This window comes from Rhinolophus ferrumequinum, chromosome 12 (assembly GCF_004115265.2).
Source record: "Rhinolophus ferrumequinum isolate MPI-CBG mRhiFer1 chromosome 12, mRhiFer1_v1.p, whole genome shotgun sequence".
NCBI classification, from domain to species: Eukaryota; Metazoa; Chordata; class Mammalia; order Chiroptera; family Rhinolophidae; genus Rhinolophus; species Rhinolophus ferrumequinum.
Window position 1 is genome coordinate 56,775,670 of NC_046295.1, and position 22,042 is coordinate 56,797,711.

At 39.4% G+C, this 22,042-nt stretch overlaps 1 protein-coding gene across 4 annotated transcripts in view; it reads left to right on the forward strand.

Annotated features, from left to right (window-relative positions):
- The window catches only part of PLPPR1 (phospholipid phosphatase related 1), a 216,765-nt gene that overhangs the window by 159,375 nt on the left and 35,348 nt on the right, over positions 1 to 22,042 (forward strand). For all 4 annotated transcript variants that reach the window (XM_033123630.1, XM_033123629.1, XM_033123628.1 and 1 more), the window contains one exon: positions 14,069 to 14,257. In XM_033123630.1, the coding sequence (XP_032979521.1) occupies positions 14,069 to 14,257 (189 nt within the window). The remainder of the gene's footprint in view (positions 1 to 14,068; positions 14,258 to 22,042) is intronic.

Below are 22,042 nucleotides of genomic sequence, written 5' to 3' on the forward strand. Positions count from 1 at the left end.
TCCTCCACATTTTGAACAGTGAAGATGTTGGTCCTATGGTTGTGTCATTCTGATAGTTGATTAGGTGTTTGTTATAAAATGGTACCAGCATTTCTGAGCCACAAATATCCAACATAAGAGTACTTGGAGAAGTGGACAACTGGCCTTTTCTGCTCTGGAGACAAAGGAGGAGATGCATCTCCTGGCATCCCAAAGAGTGAGAAAAGATGTTGAAACTGCCAGGTCTCTTCTTGTCGCGTGCGAGAGAACAGATACAGCTGCATTTGAAGACGTACTTTTCCTAGAGATGACTGCTTTCCTTTCTCTTCCTCCTTTCCCATGCCTATATGATAGTCTGTAGTCAACACGTATCTGTTGTGACAAGGGTTGAATCCACGCTGCCTGGAGATACCTGGTGGTAAACTGCCACAACTTAGGAAACATATTTCAGGATAAAAACATTTTTAAGGAGTCACATTCCTACATTAACACCCAAAGGCTTATTGTTTTTAAATTCACAGCACAGAAGAGCTCTCTCAGTCTCTTCCTCTTTTCTCAATACAGCCCCACTGATCTGCCTCAAAGAACAATGGGGCCAATCCTATTATGCCCTTTGTCCCTGTCTTTATTAACCACAATTAGAAAACAAGGACTCCAAGTAATCTCTCACCCTGTGTGGTCTCTCACGCCCACACAGCTCCATCTCTGATTGATCCCATCTTCCACCCTCTTCAACCCCTAAGTTGCTGCTCTAGGAACTCCAAAACTCATCAGTAAAGTCCCTTATCTTCTTAACCTTGTCTGAACAGCCCCTTCCTCTTCTTACTACCTACGAACTTGTCTTTCTGAATTATATTGCTTCCCTAGAGCCCTCCCAAGTGGCCATGTTTTATTTCCCACACCCCTTGTGCTATTAGACTTGGAAACAAAATAGGTGTCCTTGGTCCTCATTGCCTCTACTATTGTCCTACTCTCCTTAAAAATTCCTCAGCTGGGAAGCTTGTGCCATAAGTCAGTACCACTCACTGTGCCTCATTGGTGGAGTTATACAAAGTCCTGGGCCACATTCTTTGGAGATCGTATTTCTTAGCTCACTGTTACTTTCTCTGCTGCTCTATTCTTGTCACCAGCTTCTTCAGTCTCCTTAGCTCATTTGTCTCATCTCTTGGACTCCTCTTTTCTGTATGTTTATTCACTCACTAGGTGATCACATACTCTGATGACTCCCAAAATGTTATCTCCAACTCATGTATCTGACTGTCTCTTTGACATTTCACTCGGATGTCTAATAGGCATCTCAAAATGTATATGTTCAAAATTAAACTTCTTATTGTTCCGCAGCCCCCAAACTTACTCCTTTTACAGCCTCCCCCATGTGGACAGAAACTTTATTTTGTATATTGCTATTTCCCTAATGCCTGGCCTATAGTAGTTTATCAATAAAAGATGAATGAATTAATTACTTCATATCTTCCCAATAGTAGTTGAAAACCTAACTTGCAATATACAGTGTTTTACTTCTACTCCGTTGTGAATGAGAGAGCTAAGTAGGATTTTGTGAGCTTCCTCTGGAATGCTATATGGCACATCAGTATTAGTGATATGCTGAGTACCTGGTAACTGAACTGTAAGCAAACCTATGCAGCACGAACTCTGATCTCTCTGCCAAGGGTCTCTGCTCTGATCTAATAGAGATTACTGCCAAAGTCACCCTCTTCAATGACACATTTGATGGTGCCACTTCCCTACTCAAAACTCCCCAATTGTTTCCTTTTGAGTATGCAATAGAGGGTTAACTTCCTCTGCCTACGATACAAAGCTCTCCCTTTTGAGTTTGCACCTACTTCTGGTCTTTCACCCAGAGACAGAGCCCTGGACACACCTGTGTCAATCAAAACTCCTTGGCAGGAAATGACAAGACTGACTTAGTGAAAAAAGGGAATATATGGTTCATGTAACTGTAAAGATCTCTATTTACTAACATAGTAAGATGGTCAAAATATGTTAAGAGAAATGTAAGCATCAGACTAGCGCATATAGTGTGATTCTACTTTATATATATGTGGGGACAGAGCCAGGAGTGCAGTTTCCAGGCTCTCGGCCTCACGTGGAAAGGTGCTGGCTCAGGTAATAGATGACCATCAACTGTGATTGGATGGCCATCAGCTGTGGCTAGTTGGCCGTCAGCTGTAACCGGTGAGCCTTTGGCCACTGATATAACTGCCCTGGCTATGCTAGCAGGAAAATGGGGGCTAGCAAGAAGATGGTGGCTAAGCTGGCAAGAGCGGATTGCAGTTGGCACGGTGAATTGCAGCTAGCAAGTGGGGTTGGTTGGTTGGCAGAGGAGTGGACAGCAGGTTGCGGATAGTGTGGTTCCTGCTTCCTGTGTCTCCAACCCAGCCGCCAGCGAGACTATAGTGGTGTGACTCCCCTATCTATGGCTCCGTGGGTGTTCCTTTTTGGCCTCACGGTGTCCTGCGTTATGTGGGGAGCGGGACCAGAGACCCTGCATGACACCCTGCGTGACAATACATTTTTAAATCTACCTGATTGTCTATGTTTCTATGGGGAGAAAAAAGTCTAGAAGAATAAATACACACCACATGTTAATATTTATTAATCTCTAGTGAATAAAATTCTGATTACATGGTTTTCAATTTATACCTTTATATGTATTAAAGTGTTTTATCATTTTTAAAAGGGTTCAACTGTATGCTTGGTTCATGGTACAACCCTGCCAGTGCAAATCCATCATGTACCTTCCAGTATGCAGCCACTAGTCATGTATGGCTATTTAAATTTAAATGATTAAGATGAAATAAGATTTGAAAGTCCAGTCTTCAGTTGCAGTAGCCACGTTTCAAGGGCTTGATAGCCACACATGGCTGGTTGCTACCATATGGAGAATACAGACATAAAACATTTCCATCGATGCAAAACATTACTCTCACAGTAGGAAACACCTGACAAGCTAGATGAACCTAGGTGCTCACCTGATTGCTTTCCCTAGGATAATTGGCTTCGTTTAGATGAGGCCAGAGTGAAGCTGGTGATGGCCTGAGCACCTGAGATCTGACAAGCTCCAGGACTCTGTGTGAGAATCAAGTCTGTATTCATTTATGCAGCATCTTCTAATGTGTTTGGGAGAGGCATTTTTGTAGAGGCGACTTACTCAGTATAATTTTATGGGAAATAAGGAAAATCCCCACTGGTAATTTTTAAAGGGAAATGAGAACATCTAAATCTTGCAATATTGAGATTTACCTGTTTTAATTAGAAAGAAAAATAAACTGGTTGACTGGTACGAATTTTTCTCCTTTTCTTCTCAATTGCTTAATTCCCAAGAAACTTGGTAATGCATATGGAGAAAGAAGAATCATGTTCCTTCCTGGTAGGGAAATTAAAATGGTGTCTTAAGTACTTCTGTTTAAAGTTATTTTAAAGTAGATGGGGAGCTCTACCTTGTTTCCTTAGTTTTCTTTTTCAGTTTGAATCTTTAACATTTGTTCTACGTGGCATGCAGAATTTGTAGTGTTAGTTGTATGTTTTCTTTCTAATTGAGAGTCATAAAATCATTTTCCTACCTTTTTTTTCAAATAGATCTCTAATTTAAAAGCTCATGATGAGAAAAGAATTTATGTTGTCAATTACAGACAGGAAGTCTCAATATTTTTCTATTTAAAAGATAACAGTTTGATTTTAATATTTAATAGCAACCAGTTATATCTCTAATATCCTCTTAAAACCATGAAACAGTAGGTCCATGAACATATCCCTTAATTTTTAGAGCAAAGTAATTATAGCTTTTTGGTGTGTGACCACAAATCTCCCTCTCTCCCTTTCACTGTGTTCTTTCCAAAGCACTTAAGATCTTGTATAACGGAGATCACTGTGCAGAACATGCTAGTTTACATTAAAAACTTTAGTTTTAACCAATATACTAAGATGTCCCAAACAGTTTTCAGGGTACATATTTCTTAAACAGATGGCAGAATTACTATGAGTAAAACAAACTATAGAATCTCATCTATTCATTCAACCAATACCTTTTAAATACCTATTATGTACCGATGCTAGGCTGGGGTTACAAATTTGAAGGATCCTTTCCCTTGGGGCCTCACAGCTTGGTGGAGGGAGACACAGGAAAACCAGGGATGGCTTTGCAGTGCCATAAGGGCTGGGCTCATGTTAGGTTTGCCCAGGAAACCATAGGAGCACAGGGATAAGCCATTTCATCACTGCAAAGGTGGTCAAGGAGGATTTCTGGAGCAATTTCAGGAGGTTTAGTGTTCCTCAAAGCCAATGTCCATCCACTTTTGGGTTTTTCTTGATAACATCTACACCTAGTGTCCTGTACCAAAGTATTCTTAGTGAACAAAAACACATTACATGCCCCCACCCCCAAATCCCCAAATAAAGAAAAGGACAGGGTCAAATAATACTCTGAAGCCCCACCAAACTGAATCCCACTCCAGAGGATCCATAATGACTAGGCAAATTTCTTTCGTTGGACTGGAACCCTATTCTGTCATATTTTCCGTGATTAAGTGGATTAGAATGTTGAAGTTCTTAAGTGAATTACCGTTACTTGGAACATCATATATTAGGATTTTAATGTGGACATTATTATAGGATGGACAGGCCAAAGGAAGTAACAACAAAGGTCTCTTTTTTCTTCAGACTAGGCACAAGACTCAATTGTTAGGACCAATTAGAAAGCCATTCTTTAGGCAGAAAGTCAAACCAGTCTCCCCAAAGCCATTTCAGTGCTCATTTAAAAAGAAAAGGCTGCAGTGATGATGATTCAAACAGTGGCTTGTGCATTCACTTGTGATGTCAGGTTTTACTCCTATAATGGCTCTGCCTGCTGATTAAATCCATATCTCTTCTACTTGAAAACCTCTTTCGATTATTAATGAAGGAAATTTTAAAGATGGCAAGAAAATTACATTTCCTTTTGAAATTATAGTATAAGTGTAGTTTCTTCAACTGGCTTTTTAAAAATTGAGAAGGTGTCATCCTTACAGATTAGTGAGATTTTCCTCCCCTATTCCCACTCAAACCCCCTCGCACCTACTTATTCACTTAAGTCTGCAGCATATGTCTTACCTGTGACAAATGACACAGTCTGTGGGCCTAAATATGTTCATAAGTTAAAGGAAATCCCAATAACTCATATATGTGTTTATACCTCCTAAACCTATTTTTGGCTATTCATCCCTTATATTGGCCTGACATTTTTTAATTTTCCCATTGGTTATATATATTTATATAATATGTATGTAATGTGGCATTTTATATATTATATGGTGCTTTATCATCTGCAAAGAGTTTCTCCAAGTCTTCTCATTTAATTCCATTTCCCACCCGTGTTCTCTCATATCCATTCAGGTATTTCACCCCACAACGTGGGTCAGAGGATCAGAGAAGCCAAAGTCCTATGTCTAGGATTACAAAGCTAGTCAAAGAACAAAGACCAAAAGTTAAGCCTTGATCTCCAAAACAATGGGTTTTTTTCCCTCTTTTTGATCCTGTGTGTCATCAGAGTCTAATGGCTAAATGTGGAACACCCTGACCAAGGAGACATTTAGCTGCCCTTAGAAACAATTTCCAGTGCCACTTCCCTTTGATACTCAACTGAGAAGTGATTGAGCACAGTTGGGGTCTCCTTTTTCCAATTCTTAGTGTCATCTTCAAAAGCTCAGCGGACCAAGACCTTGTTAGTCTGTCCTTCTCCCACAGGGTAGCAGGCCTTTGCACATTGATATGCTTAAATTTTGTGGAGTTTCTGATTGGTTAATTTTGGGTAAGTCATGGGCTCAACAGTACTATTTATGTATTTTAATTTCCACAATTAAGTGTTACATATTATTGCATGCATTTTATATATGATGAAACTTAGATTCAGAGAGATTTTGTGCATGGACTGAAGCCACACAGGTAGTGAATGGTGCATCTAGTACAGCATGTGGGTCTGTAAGCTCCAAATGCATAAATTTCCATTACGCCATATAACCAGCCCAGATGTCACTGCTAACACAACCCTTCCCTGTGTGTCACAGTTAATGTTCTCTTCTTGGTGTTATCCATAACAACGATCCATCCTTCCACAAATCTTCCATCCATACATACATCTATCTGTCATTCAATTATAATAACTAACCAATTGTGTTATAACACTGATCATTTACTTACTTGCTCATATCCTTGACAAACTAAGAATGCCATCTTTATGTATCCACCAATTAGCTGAAAGGCTTGGCACATAGTTAATGTTCAGTAGTAGCCTGGTGACTTCTAATGCTGCTTCTGGAAACCTTAGGTTAGCACCCAAATCTATTTAGTTTGCTTTGATGGAGGATGTACCTAGCAGGACTGTAGAATTTTAGATCATAGGGATCATTGATGTATTGATTCCATCCATCTCTCTTACCTCTAATAAGTAAATAAAATGCACATCAAAATCATCCAGAATTTTCTTTTCACAAACTTCTCTTGACTCATCCTTTCATCACTCTCACTTTCTCACACATTTAATATCTATTGAGCTCTGATCTTCCCTACCTCTGAGTCCTGAGGCAGCCCTGGGGAAGGGTAGGGACAATGAGCGTCTCAGAACAGCATTCTAGGCCTTCCATTCTATGGTCCCTGAAGTTATTGGCTAGCAGAGCCTGTCGTAGTACTTCACATTTATCCCTAAGGAAGGTTCACAAGTGTCAAAATCTTTTTGGATTTTTATTCTGCTTTCTCTGATATTAGTTATGCCTGTCAATTTTGTGTCACTATATGTATTTTATATGTATTCATACATTTCATTGAATAAAAAAAGTGTATCTTTAATGGCAGAAGATCAAAGAGAAAAATTTTGGGCCCAATTTGGCTTTAACTTAGATCTAATAATTATCCCTTCCTAAGTATACAGTAAATCAACCTGAAAATACTATCATACACTCTACATTTCTCCATATTATTTACCAGTAAATAACCAACATGACACTAGAGGACAGAAATGCAAAAAAAAAAAAAGATAAGGATAAGGTAATTGCATTTGTTCTATAAGGAGTGGCCATGTAGGGAGGTATAGGCAGTCCAGGCTGAAAGATATACTCATACCTGTGTATTTTCTGCTAAATGAGAAGTAGTGCCTGACTTGCTCTCTATTCTCCCCATTACCAAAAACATGGGTAGACTACAGAGAAAATTGCTTGGTCTACCTGAAATAGCTATCACTGAAGATTTTGGAGGAGTAAAGAGACATAATCATAGCTGTGTCTTAGGATGCTAACTCTTTAGCAGCAAGGTAAGTAATGGAATTAAGAGGTTGAGCTTCCAAAATCAGCAAGAGCGGGTAGGACGAGATTTCAGTAGTGTAGATGGGAGACTATGGAGACCTGAGTAAGAACATTCATAAGAAAAATGAGACAAATATGAGGGGCACAGCCATAAGAAAGACTTGGCAACTGACCGAGGATGGCATGAGGAGGTGTGAGAAAGTTAGAAGAAGGAAGAGTCTAAGATGACGTTGAGATTTCTGGCCGCGGTGACTGAGAGGATGTTGGTTGGATTTACCGGAATAGGGACCTCCAGAAGTTGCAAGTTGAGGGGAGGAGAAGTGCTGAATCCCATCTTTAATTCGCGGCATTTGGAGTATCTGTGGAGCACCAGGTTAGTGGTCAGGAGAGCATGCAAGGCCAAGAATGGTGATATGACGGTCATGGAATCAATATAAAAGTGGAAGCCCTGGAGAGAGATGAGTTCTTCCAAGCGGAGACCATGGAAAGAAAAGAGGGGTAAGGACATATCCTAGGAGGGCACCATCATTTATAGACCAGGCAGGGGAAAAGGGAAAATTAAAAGACTTGGGGAAAGAATGGTCAGAGGTGGGACCAAAATATTGTTTTTAAATATTAAGAAAGGACAGGGGTAGGGAAGGGACCTTCAGTCAACCCCCATTCTTACCACAGAGCCATGTTAAAAAAAAAAAAAAAAAGCATTAAAACAGATGAGCAAATAGAAATCAAAGAACAAGAGGAAGGACTGAGCACTTACTAAGTGCTTGGCATTACGCTAAGCATGTCACCAACATCATCTTATTATATTTATTGCAAGTTTTAAGTACAAAAGAGTGGTAAAGTGGCACAGAAGTTCAAATCCTGGCTCCATCATTCACTATTCTGTGAACTTGGACAAGTTTTCTCTTCTTTTTCTCTTCTTTAACTCATGAGGTTAACTCATTATATCACAGGATGGCATGAGTATCATGTGAGATAATGCATTTCAAGTTACAAAGCTTGTTACATGGTCTACGAGAGTCGTTGTTATTTCTTTGGGCTTGCTTTTATAACATGTCTCTCCCACAGAAAGCCCCATGAGTCCAAAGATCGTGTCTGTTTTGTTCACAGTCTTGTTATTTGTATTCGGTTTATTAACAACTTAATACCTCCAATGTCTGCATGTAGTAGGCACTCAATAAATATTAGTTGAGTGACTGAACAATCTCATTCTATCTACATATCCTTGCCTACGTCTACACCTTTGGTTCTCTTTGGAGAACCAAAGAGGGGATGAATTCTCATACATGCTCTGGTCTAGTGGAAGTTTTTCAGTTTTCACGAGAGGATGTCATTTTAACCACAGCTTAATTGCCTGTTAATTAAAAGAAGCAGGTCTGAGAGGGAAATGGAGAGTCACTAAACAAAGGGCAAAAAGTTTCCGTTAAGCAAGATGAATAAGTTCTAGAAATCTGCTATACAACGAACATTGTACCTCTAGTCAACAATAACGTGTGGTACTCTTAAGTATTTGCTAAGAGACGAGATCTCAGTTTAAGTGTTCGTACAACAATAAAATAAAAGGTTTTCAGAAAATACAAAAATATAATGGGCAACTAAGGATTAAACATACTGACAGAGGAAGACTTGTTGATTGCTTAATATTTTATTTTTATTCCTTCGTATCTGGAGAGGTAGTATTGTTTGCAAATAGCAAAACAAAAAATGGTTACATGGCTCTTAAAAATTCGTATTTGTGGAAACAAGATGCTTATTGTTGGCTTATTCAGAAAAAAAGTTATACTCAAGTCTTAATAACTAGCAATTATTGAACACCTGCTAAGTGGTTTCGAAGGCTAAAGCATATAGTTCTCACACCACTCCCATGAGGACTCATTACTCACGTGAGAAATGACTTACCCATTTCACAGGTGAGGAAACTAAGGCACCAACAGGCGATGCGATTGGTTCAAAGTCATCCAGTAGTAATAAGCGGATTGGGGATCTGCACCTATGTGTCTTAGTCACTATAGTATAAGGAACTTGCATACCATGAGACGAGTATCTAAAAACATCATGTTTTATTGAAGGATTTTTTTGACCACAACACATAGTAAGAAAAAAGGGTGTGGCATGATAAGCAATGACTCAGTGGTGAATATGATGGTGCTGTTTGTTATATGGGACCTCATAGCAACTCTTACTAGACTGATGATGTCCCATCAGAGAGAAATGCACAAAAACAATATTTTGGGATAGAATGGAAGAGGTGGGCTTTATGATTCAGTCTAGGTTATACTTGAGAGAGTCAGAACAATGAAAGCTTAAAAGTGTAGGCCAGATTGCCTGGTTGGGAACCAGCTCTGTTGCTTATTAGGTGGGGGACCTAAATTCTTGCACTTTACTTTTTTGGGGGGTTTTCTTTTTGTAAAATGAAGCTAATAATACTGTAGCAACTACCTCTTCAGGTTATCAGGAGAATTAAGTGAGGAGTGTCTATTAAGTACTTCGAGCAGTATTTGACACATACCAGTAAGCATTTTCTGGAAGGCCAGATGGACTGTCTATTCTTCAAGCACGCTTTCCTGGGTACAGTTGCTCTCAACTTGGGTTTTAAAAACTACTGGGTAACAGTGAATTAGTGACTATCTTCTCTTAAGTGCGCTGACAGTGAAATACAAACCTATGTCTTTTTTAAATGATTGTTTAATAATGCTTAAAATATTATTATTCCAGTAGTCTAATGGAAGGGATCATTGATCAGATAGGACCAATCTCTTAACCTCTCCGCATCCTAGTTTCTTCTTAAAAAAAAAAAAAATAAAAAATAAAAAGATTGAGTCACTTTTCATGGTTGTAACGAGAACTGAGGATATTATACGTAAATACTGGATTGTCATTCCTGGGAAGTGACAGCTGAGGAAAATCCCTGGTACGTGAGCTCCTTACACCTTGTTATCCCCCCTACAGGCATAATTGCTCCTTTCACACTGACATCTTCAGCCCTTCTACCAGCACGTTGGGTGCACCTCAGTCTCACCATCTGCTCATGTGACACCAACATTATGGCCTCCCTCCATGCATCCCTAAATGGGGCTGGAGAAGGCAACGGAGGTGGCAAGTGTGCCAGCTGGCACCAGTGACACAAACCTAGACAATGATGAATCATGGCCCAGACAGGGAGGAAGAAGGGAGGACACTGATGGCTAATTGCACGGTGTCATCAGTGCAGCGAGGCAGTCCTCTCTGCTCACGGAAACAGAATCAACATGGGGTTTCTGTTCCTGCATTCATGCATAAGCTGCTTTTTATATGGTCACGAAAGAATGTCAATAGCAAAGAAACCTAGAAGTCAAGATCGGAATTGTTCTATTTTTGCTTCTGTGCATCTCCAACTGGCTTTATTGGGGATTCTCCAAGGGGTTAGAGAATTGCTGAAGAAATGACAGGGAGGGGTCTCTGGCTGTCCGTAGAGGAGCAAAGGCAAGGTGACTCATGCTGATGGATCAGGTCTATCGCATAGGCAGCCGAAGTTCCCACCTACCTCTACCACCTTGAGTCTCCAAGCTCCTCTGTCCTTTACACCCTGCCATTGATTCATTCACTCACTCATTTATTTCTCTTGGAATGCTACTTCCAAGATTAAATTGGTCAGACAGCTCTTCAAGATTCCAAATTTAGGCATATGACCTTGCCTCTTCTGTTGTTATTGTTGATTTTGATGTATTTGACGTTAAAACAATTCTATGTTCTAAACGTTTCTGTTCTCTTTTCTATTGAGTCTTTTCACATATATACACAGTGTGTGTGTGTCTGTTTGCTTTTGTTTACTTCACTTTCACCTTCCCCTTTTTTTAATACAAGTGATAGCACAAAGATACCCAATAAAACATAATACTCTCCCTTAATAGAGGAATCTACATGCATTTTTTGTTTTTGTTTTGTCTAAAAAGCTGCCATAGACTCTGCCTTTCTCCAGAGAAAGATATCTTCCCAGGGCTGATGATACCCAGAGAGGGACAAATGTGTTTCCAGCCACATGGATGAAATACACAGAAATCCCAGATCAGCTCTGTAGGAGACAGACAACCCCAGAGGCAGCGCCCCAAAACTGTCGGAATCCTAGTGTTATCTCAGCTCCAAAACATTCAGGTCAGCTGGTTAGATTCCTTCCCATCAGGTCAACTCGACCAGTCAAGCACAAAACAAATAAAAACTTCATGGTCTCCACTTTAGATACTAGTTGCAGGCAAGAGTACCCATTTGCAGGGGCAGCTTTGGAGCAGCTATCTCTCATTCCTATAGGAAATAATTTATCCAAGTCTCTTCTCTGTTGCTGAAAAGAAAAGAAGTAAACCAAATGCTTGAAACAGCAGAGATGGCTGGTTTGAGTATTGGCAATTTACATGCGGTTCCAATAAACTTCAGGCACCGAGATACATGTGAGAGTATCCAGAGATTACTGGATGGTTAGAAGTTGTGACAGAAGGTCCACTTGGGAGGGAGAGTAGAAAATGCCAGAATGCCAGATAACAGAAGAATATAATCCTCGTAGAGCCAGAAACAAGTCATGTATGACAGATAGTAGAAGGAAAGAATGGTCTGTGGCCTCCCAGGAGATAAAGAAAGGTGGTGATGAAAATGACCAAAAGGTAAAGACTTTTATAGCAGGATGGTTAGGAGTTTGTACTTGAGACACAGTACAACTGGAAATACCTAAGCCAGAGGGGAAAGGCATTGAAATAGAGAAAATGGAAGGATAGGGAGGATTCTTAATCCAAATGACCTTTAAAGAAAATTAAGCTTTTGCTTATGGTGAAGAGGAATTGCAAAGATAATACTTCAGAAGCAGAGGCCTGGTTCCAGAGAGTGAGGTAGAGGAGGGAAGAGTTTAAAGCTCTGCTTCCATATTGTGGCTAAAGAAGTGAATAGGGATTAGGAAGTACAAATTGGTAGTTACAAAATAGTCACAGGGATGTGAAATACAGTACGGGGAATACAGTCAATAATATTGTAAAAACTGTGTATAGTGCCAGGTGGGGACTACTCTTATCAGGGGATCACTTCATAAATTATGTAAATGCTTACCCATTACACTGTACACCTGAAACTAATATAAAATAATATTGAATGTCAAATATAATTAATATATGGTATAATTAATACATATATAGTCACAGGATACAAAGTACGGCATAGGGAATATAGTCAGTGGTATTGTAATAGCTATGTCCGGTATCAGATGGGGAGTAGACTTGTTGGGGTTCTCACTGTGTGAGGGGTACAACTGTCTAATCACTGTTGTTTTGTATACCTGAAAAAGTGAATAGGAAAATGGATAAAAATGCCAGCTGCGCCTCTCTGCATTAGAGTTAATCTACTTTGCCTCCCCTCATAACTCTCCACCCTTCTATATACGGTGAAATTCTGATGTCATGATATAGGTGTTTTTCCCCTTGGGGATTAGCAAATGTGGGGTTCTAGTTCTGGCTTTAACATTAACTAGTTATGACCTTGGGTTAGTCCTTCCAGGGCTGCAATAAAAACTTGAGACTTCCTAAACCCTGAAAAGATTAGGGTTTCCCCCTCACTGCCCCATATATACTTCCAAATAAAAATAATTTTAAACCATAAAAGATGTACAAAGACATTCTCCCAAGCTTTGATTTTTCCCCCCATGATTACATTGATACTTTTAAGCAAATCGACATGTAAAAATATTCTTCCTCCATTGGCGTTTTCCTGTTTTGCTGATGCTCATGCTAAGCCATGTGTAGTCTGCTCGTTGGATGATCTAGCAGTGCTCAGTTGTCCTTGCTGGGCCTCCGTTTTCTCCTCTATGAAACAAAGGTGGTAGACTAGAAGGTCTCCAAGAACTCGTCCAGCTCAATTTTCTGTAAGTTCATAACCTCAAAGACCTGTTTTCTATCTACTTTGATCACCATCTTATCTTGGCCTCTTGGTGTCTTCCAAATAGAAATGAGAAAAATAATGTTGGCATTTCCATATCCCCTCAACACTTCATACCTATTAAAGGCAAGATCTAAACCTTGGTGAATATTTGGGACGTTTCTGAGTCAAAATTAAAGGGTAATTACGTCCCTTTTTATGCCTAAATCTCCTGAAGGATACATATCTATAATAAAATGTGATTATGAGCAGAGTCCTTGATTTACTGGTGGAAAGCATTTTGGAACAAAAGCAAAACCTTTTTGGGAAAGGATAAAAGTTATGAGTGATAGAGGATACCTGTGCTGTTTTCATCCCTGCCATTAATTTAGGGTGTGGTTCTGAAAATTTCCCTTGACGTCTTTCTAAGCTTTAGCTTTCCTGTTCATTCATTCATTCGTTCATTCATTCATTCATTCATGCCTCTAATATTTTATATTAAGGTAAGTCTATCTCTAATATTTTATGAAGTTTCTCGTGAATAGATGTCACATCTACATCTTGCCAATCCTTATGCCACTGCCCTTTGGCTTTGCACCTTTGTCCTGAATGGAAATGTTGCATTGGTTCCCATGCATCGTCTGGGGGTGGGGGGTGCAGAAGCTGGGTCTCTCTATAAGCTTTACTGTGGTCTGCCTCTCCGATGGGAGCTGTTCATTATTTGCTGGAAGATTTAGATAACAGATGTTACATGGCAGACAAGCAAGCACAGACTCGCCGTACCCAGAGCACGCTGAGCCAGGCACGCACACACTCGCCAGTACCAATACCAGGAGAGCTGCCGGGGTTATGGAGGGACTGTGCTCTGGCGGGCGAGCACTGCTCCGAAGCCCTGCTAATGTCTCTGTGTGGCCATGCTGTATTTTCAGCTTGTCATCATGGCTGGGACAGTGCTGCTTGCCTACTACTTCGAATGCACTGACACTTTTCAGGTGCATATCCAAGGATTCTTCTGTCAGGATGGAGACTTAATGAAGCCTTACCCGGGGACAGAGGAAGAAAGCTTCATCACCCCTCTGGTGCTCTATTGTGTGCTGGCTGCTACCCCAACTGCTATTGTAAGTACAGAAATAGACTTCCTTCTTTATTTTCAGATACTAAACAACATTTTTTGTCTGCCTTTTCTCCTCTTTCCTCTCTTCCTGGGCATTCACCAGTAGCCTTATCAGGGGTGTCCGATTTCAGCCAAAACAGAGTGAGTGAAGCTCTGCATAAAAAAAGCTCATTAAAATAGGTCTTGTCCTTTAGAAGTGGCTTTTGCTTTTTGGTATCTGAACTTGTATAAGTTGTTTTGTTTGTTTGTTTGTTTTTAAGTATGTGTGAATGTCATAAATCAACAGGCATGGTCGGCTAATGTGTTAAGAACAGCTACTGATCTTGAAAAAACATACAGTGGATCATGTGTATTAGGAAGAGGTCTTGAATGTAAATGCTGGCATTGATATAAAGCCTCAGATCAGAGTGGAGTAGAAATCCCCGGGGCCTGTATGTCCTGATGTTCTGATTGAACTTCTAGAGAGACCACTGATGAGAGAAATCGCTTGACCTGAAGTATGCTGTGATTCATTCTTGATAGCTCTGGCTCTGTTCACATTGCATCGCATTCAAATAAGTTGCAACTTTTCCTTCATTTATTTCATTCTTCTCTCTCATGAAGCAAAAAAAAAAAAAATTGGTCAGACAATCCTTTAGAGAGACTATTTCAAAGCATAAAGCTCACATATCTGTATTATCTGGTAAAGTGATTTAACACTTAGACATTTTAATTTAAAAAATGACTTTGTGAGGGTTTTAAAATAAACATTTGTATGTCAAAATATGCTACAAGGTCAGATTGTCTGGGATGTCATCTCAGTAATCATTTCCCCCTTTTTCTCCCAATAGATACCCCTCCCTGATTCTCCCTCCTCCCCCACCTGCCCTCTTCCTCTCTTTTCTGGGCAGTAATAAAAGTAGTTACTGGCATGCTGAGGAATATACTGATTGCTCAGACATTCAGCCCAAGTATTCTTTTCTATGCAAATTTTGTGCTTGCTTTAAGATGAGAAAGGGAATAGAATTTTGAGAAGTAACATAGACATAGTGAGTCATAGTGCTTTAAGTTCATTTTGATCGTTGATCCTATACCCCCCTATTCTAATTTAAGAAAAGAATATATAAGCAAAAATACGTAAAGCTTTAAAAGTCTACACTGTATTGTTATTTAAATTTTATGTATAGTTATGTAAATTTTATGTAATAAATGCTTACATCTCCAAAAAAAATGGTAGTATTCTATGACAAGACAATTTACTGACAATGCCTTAAAAAGATGTAGAAAAGCTGAATAGATGACTAACAATAGAATAAATTTTTAAATGTGTCTAAAATTTATCTTACAAAGTAGTACTAAGGACATACAACTATAGTATAAACTCCTTCAAACTTTCAAGGAATAGAAAAAAATCCATAACTATATAAAATGTTCCAGAGCCTAAAAATTAATAGAAAGCTTTTATATGCACATTACAAAGTAAGAAAAATATGGATTCCAATACTTAGAAAGTCTATATACACACGCACAAAACCACCCTCAATAGCAACAGCAATCTTACTTAGGAATGATGATACAAGCATATAGAAAAGGACTGACAGATTTGTCCACCTGAAAATAAGCATTTCTGTCACAAGACAAAGTAAATAAAAACTCCAAAAATGTTTGTAACATATGAGACTCCATTGTAAATATCCTTTATCCTTTAAAGATGAGCTTCCCAAAATAAAAAATGGGGGAGGACAAGAATAAACAATTAACAAAACAACAAACTGTGCATACAAATATTTCTAAACTCATCAATTATCAAAGAAAATTAATTTTTAAAAATACAACATTTTCCCCACATGAAATTGGCAAATGTTTTAAAGAAACATAGCCCACGTTGTTGAAGTTACAGATACTTTCATACAATTCTTGTCAAAGCGTAGACTAATATTTTCTTTCTAATAAGAAGCTTGTCAAAGATGTATTAAGAGTTTTATAAACTTCAGACCCAGTCATTAATTCCATTCCCTGAATTTATGTTAAAGAAATAATCAGTTTTATTTAAACACAAAGATTTGTATAGGGATTTTCATCTCAGCAATAGTTTTAATCGTGAAAAACTCAGAACTAGCTAAATATACAATATTAGAGGACTGTGTAAATACGTATGGGGCAGTAGTGTTTTTGAAACACCTTTAATAGCAATGAAACATGCTTGTGATTTACTACTAAGATTTTTAAAAGGCTAAAAATTATATATAGTCTTGCAAGGGCAATCTTTCTACCTTCTACACGGGAATCTGAACTTAATGTTCTGGCTGTTTCCCTAGGGAGAAAAAAAAAAAGATGATATGTATCTATGTTACTGGGCTAAATTAACCCCTGTTTGGTGAACTGCATCTGGATTCAGAGAACTGTAATTACCTGAGAAGGTACCATGTTAGGACTTCCAAGTGCAGTGACTCTGTAAACTTGGCATGTCCATTTGGGGTCCGTGGAAGCTATGCCTGTGAAGTTGCTGTACCATATATTGGCTCCTATAGGATACAAGGCTTTTAAGCCAGGGTGGCTCCTGCATCCATTAATATGTCTGTGGCCTCCTTGCTGCTGAGCTGTAATGCTCTGCTGGACCATTGCAAGGACTCATGCTGAAGAGCAGCATGTGATGCTACCCTGTTGGCAAGCTGTGGTTCCTTCCAAGTGGGCCAATGCCAAATGTGGCGTGTGGTTGTCTGTAGGTCTGAATATTTAATAGGCCCTAAGAAGATACCTTGTGTGTGTTACAAGTATAATCCCAAACGTAAAATTATATGTAAAAAGACGAGCAAGAAATATAAACTAAAATTTACAGCCATTATCTCTGAGTGCTAATAGTACAGTTAATATTTTTCTTCTCTTTAATACTTTTATATATTTCTTTCCAAATGCTACATGAATGCATATTATTTTCAAATCCAAAGATATGTTTTTAAAACAAATTATATACTGCAGTTCTTCTGGTGATAAATAGGAAATGACCAATCTTGAAAGATTTAGAAATGGCAGTTCTAATAAACAAAGAAACACCTGGCCAAAACACAAAAATAGAAAAACAGAACTTTGTGAAGAATTTTCTCTTCTCTCTCTGGTAAAAATTGTAGATCTTTTATACTAAGATCTTCAGCAGAAACTCTTCTCCAGGCTACAAATTTTGATCATATTGTTCCATGAATTCCTTTCCCCAAATGAAACAAATTGACATGGGTTCAAATGCTCTGGTGTGAAGCCAGGGGGATATGGTCAGTGGACAGTGAACTGAATATTAAGAACACAAAGTGTGCTCTAGCTCTCAACTATGGAACCCTGATTCAGCCTTTCTATTCCTTTGCTTCTCTAGCTGAAAATGTGACCAAAATGCTGGCAGGTCCCTAAGATATGTGCTGAGGAAAAGTCCATAAGTGATGATGATGAGAGTAACATCTTTTAATTTACTTGTATCCTGCAATCCTTGCCTCATTTATCCCCACAACATGCCAGTGAAATAGAAAAGAGACACCCCAAAGAACATAGGGAAAGTACGTGGTCCAATTCCCTTCACTTTGTATGGAGAACATTGACAATTAACTAGGTCAGATGATTCGCTGAAGGTCCCAGCTGGTCCTATACATGACTGGGCAGATAGCCTCGCATTTGGTTCCACTTTTATTTTCTTCCTGAATGGGAGGTATTGCTAGGAACCAAGGCTGATTACAGCTGATGGGTTAATGGCAGAAAGCCATGTGGCCTTTGAACCCTGCTAATGGTGTTTGATTTTTCCCCAAGACCTGAAAATAAATGAGTAGCATCAAGACTGAAACCAGAGCTCACCCGATGCTCAGGGACGTTTCCTGGGAGCAAGGAGCTCTTCATTTCTTCTGTCCCATCCTGGGGAGCTATGGCTTTTCCAAGAGCAGTCTTTATGGGCCTATTGGGACACAGATCCCAAGTACCTAACTCAGCACAGCCCCTGCTTCTGAGTGCGCATCCTTCATTCTCTTCACGCTGCAGAATCATCCTTAGTTTGATCTGTCCAGAGAGGCAGGGATCCCAGGTATGGCTTTGCCTCCAGTTATTGTGTGACCTCTGGTAAGTCATGCCCTCTGTCGGTTCAATTTCTTATCTATAAATAAAAGGAGGGGTGGGGCTAAAAGATCTCTAAGATCTTCCCAGTTCTAATATTTCGTGAGAACTAAAAAAACAAAAACACAAAAAACCTTTCTGAAGGGAAGGCTCCAAATGTCAGATACCCAACTCCCAGGTTGTGACTTCCTGGAGTTCAATGTTACACCTCTGTGCCAGTTAAGTGTTTCATAGAACTGCACAGTTTTTTTGTTTCTGTTTTTGTTTGTTTTTGTTTTTATTCCTCCTTAAACCCATTTTCTATTTTCCCTGGAGTAGAAAGAAGGCAAAACTCCTCTGGGGTGACTTACATGGCACTAACTAATGGCAATTTTCAAGAAAAGCAGCTCAACCTGGACTTACCCTTGGTTTTCTGTGTATTCTCACGCACTCTGACCATAGGAAAACCTAGCACCTTACACTGCTGTGTGTCTCTATGGATGGACATTAACAACCCCATTCACAACTGCAGGGACGCACAAGAAATGCATGAGGGGAAAGACTGCCATGTGTTTGACCTGTCATTTCCTATTTCTCCTTTTTGTGCTTTGCTGTCGGAAAATATCAGCATCGTGTTAAGGCAAGGCCTCATGGGATAAACTTCACGGGGACAGGCCATTGCTCTCCCAGATCTTTAGGAAAGGTTAGAGCTTAGGGGATTTATTGTGTCCAGAACTACGTAGCCAAAAGTGGTGGCCCATACTTCCAAGAAATCTGCAGGGTGCATTCTGGCCACCTGGCTGACTACTCTCTGCTTCCAGCCTCCTCAACAAACTCAGACACTCATAGTCAAAGGCAGAGAGCCTGTTTGGATAAGAGGATTTAACTGCACAGAGAATGTGATTTACCTTTTTTTTTGTATCTCAGCTCTAGTGCCACAAGGCATGAGAAAATTACTATTAAACCTTTTCCTTGGCCTCACAACAAAGTAACAGGGGAGTATTTAGTATTGAAGCAGCAGAGCATTTGAGGCCCTGCCCAAGAGAATTGAAACGGCTCACAGTTTGCATGCAAGTGTGCACGCATGCATACACAAGGAAAGGAAGAAACAAACCCAATTTGATAGAAAGGCACAATTTGGAGGAAATTGTGAATCTTCATGGGGGGGGAGGGGTGTCTGGGCTGTCAGCTCTTACAGTGAATATAAAAGGCCCAAAGCACAGTGTGAATCACAGACTGGGCTCTCAGAAAATGCAAGTCTGTTGGCTGGCTGATGAGGGGACACAGCTGCTGAAGCAAAGGAGACACTGAGGGACCTTGTACTAACTCATCATCTGCCTCTTCCAGGCTCTGAGCAGTCTTATCTGCTGAAACCCCTTTCAACACTTCATAATTCACATCTTTTTCCTTGGATACATTATCACATGACTTTTTTTGTAGTTGTGTTTTTTTTTACCATGAGCACATTTTCTTCGTTGCTAACATACTTAGTCTTTACAATTTGCAATGTTTTGTGGGAAAGATTTGTAGACATCCCCATTTAATTGTTGAGGGCTATTTAAAAACTTAAAGAGAAAAAAGAATCCATTTCCCCATTTTCAGTACACGCTTCCCATAAGTGCTCTAAATTCCTTTACAGACTGATTTTCCCCCTAACATTGTCCTGCAGAGACATGTGCTTACTCCATCTTTGAGATATCCCTTCTTTGAGGGAACTAGGTGATTGTGGTAAGGAGCTTTGATTATTCATTTCTTGAATTTTTCAGCCTTCTTTTGTTTATCCAGAAAGACATGATGATCCATTTACTTGGTAATCACAATACATTTACTTTTTGTTGAGAGCATTATTTTAGCTAACTCATTTTAAATTCCCACTTCTCTTGTATCCACTGTCCAGAAAAAAAGGCTTAAGAGACTACTATGCTTTGGAAACATAGTGTAGCACCTTGGTGTTACATTTTATAATGGGGTCCATGTAAGACAGCCTTCTGAATTGGTAGATACAGCTCCTGGATTAAGACCAGAAAGGAGGCTCCAATCCACAATACACTTATTATCATAGTTGCTGAGTGATTTTCAAAATGCCGTCATCTCAATGACCTTGATTCTTTTGAAGTCTTGAGCTTTGAAAGGTGCAGGAAGTGTCTAGTGTCTTTATTTGCACTAGGTGTGATAAAGTGGACGTCAAGAGTTGTTAAACCAAACCAAAGCTCAGCAACTGAGAGGAACAGAATCTCTCTGCAGACCTGGGTGGTCAACGGCACTCATCAGGAATGATGAAAGCTGAGCATGGAGACATTGGCAGTCAGGACTGGCAGAGTAGCCGGACATTTAAAATCTTCTGGGTCACTTTTAAACAAACTGTATAGCAAAAACCATGTCTGCCTTTCTTGGAAAGGTTCATGCCTAGGGAAACTTCCCAGGGAGGATATTGGAAGCACCTAAAAAATCCCTGGGCCTGAAAGTTCTGAAGCCATGTAGAAACTAACATACTAATATTGAGAAGTGTGGGAAGAACTCTCAAAGCAAAACCCAGAGAGAAGGCTGCCAGCCTCTGCTGTCAACTAGGAATCCAAATGACAGAGATATTAAGAAATGTGAGGACTCCAGAGTAGGCTGTGTACACTTTGCTTTAAGGGAAGATTACTTGATGAGGGCAAAATTTCATGGGATTTTAAAAGTAAATGAAAGCTAAAGAAAGAAGCATTGTAAGAAACCACGAGACCCTGGAAAACTTAACTGACGGGACTGAGGTTGAAGCCCAATAATATGATTTCAGTTTCCCTTAATCAATCAGCTCCAATCATAAAGGCAAAGATGTTGGAGCTGAAAAAGCACCTCAGAGGTCTTCTAGTCCAACAGATGAGAAACTGACACATTGACAGATTGAGAAGCTGAGAAGAGAGGTCAAGTGACTGACTAGTCCAAGGTCAAACACCTGCTTGGGGCAGTGCAGAGCTAGAGTCACACCATGTTCCTTACTCCAGGACTAGGGACAATGATTTTTTTAAAAAAGTCAATTCCCACACACATCATTGCCTAGGTAGATCAGGAGGTGAAAACAACAGACATTCCTTAAGTAGCTATAGATGTTTTGACATACATTTTTTAATACTCTCCACAATGTTCTGACCAGTTATTATCCCATGTTGAAAATCATGAAGAAAAGAAGAAACTGAGACTCAAAAAGATTTAATCACTTGCCCAAAGTCACACCTCAAAAAGGAAGAGAGCTGGGACTTCAATTTCACAGCCCGCATTGAAGAAACAGCACTGACTTTGATATTGCAACTCACCAGAACCACAACTAGCATCTGTGTGAACCCAAAACATATATTCTAGTAATTCTAGATGTCCTTTTAAACAACAACCATATATAAAATGCAGTGAGTCCCTTTTTACAACATGAAATTATAATACACCTTACAGTGTCTATTTTTTCTGCAGACTGTTTATATTTTGATATCTAAAAACTAGTCCCTAAATATTTTGCATTTATATGCCTTATTTATCACTTACCAGATCTCCTGTAAAACAGTGTGAAGAAATTATATCTAAAAGATAACACACCAAACTGACATACTATTCCAGGGTTATTTGTTTGTTTATTTATTTGCCATTTGAGTTCCCATATTTTAAAGACAACTTTATCTAGCTAGAACAGTTATCCTCTTTACTTAAAGTATATTTACTATTATATAAATGTCTTACGTCACTTGGGATTGTAGCCAGCAAGCTGGGGAAT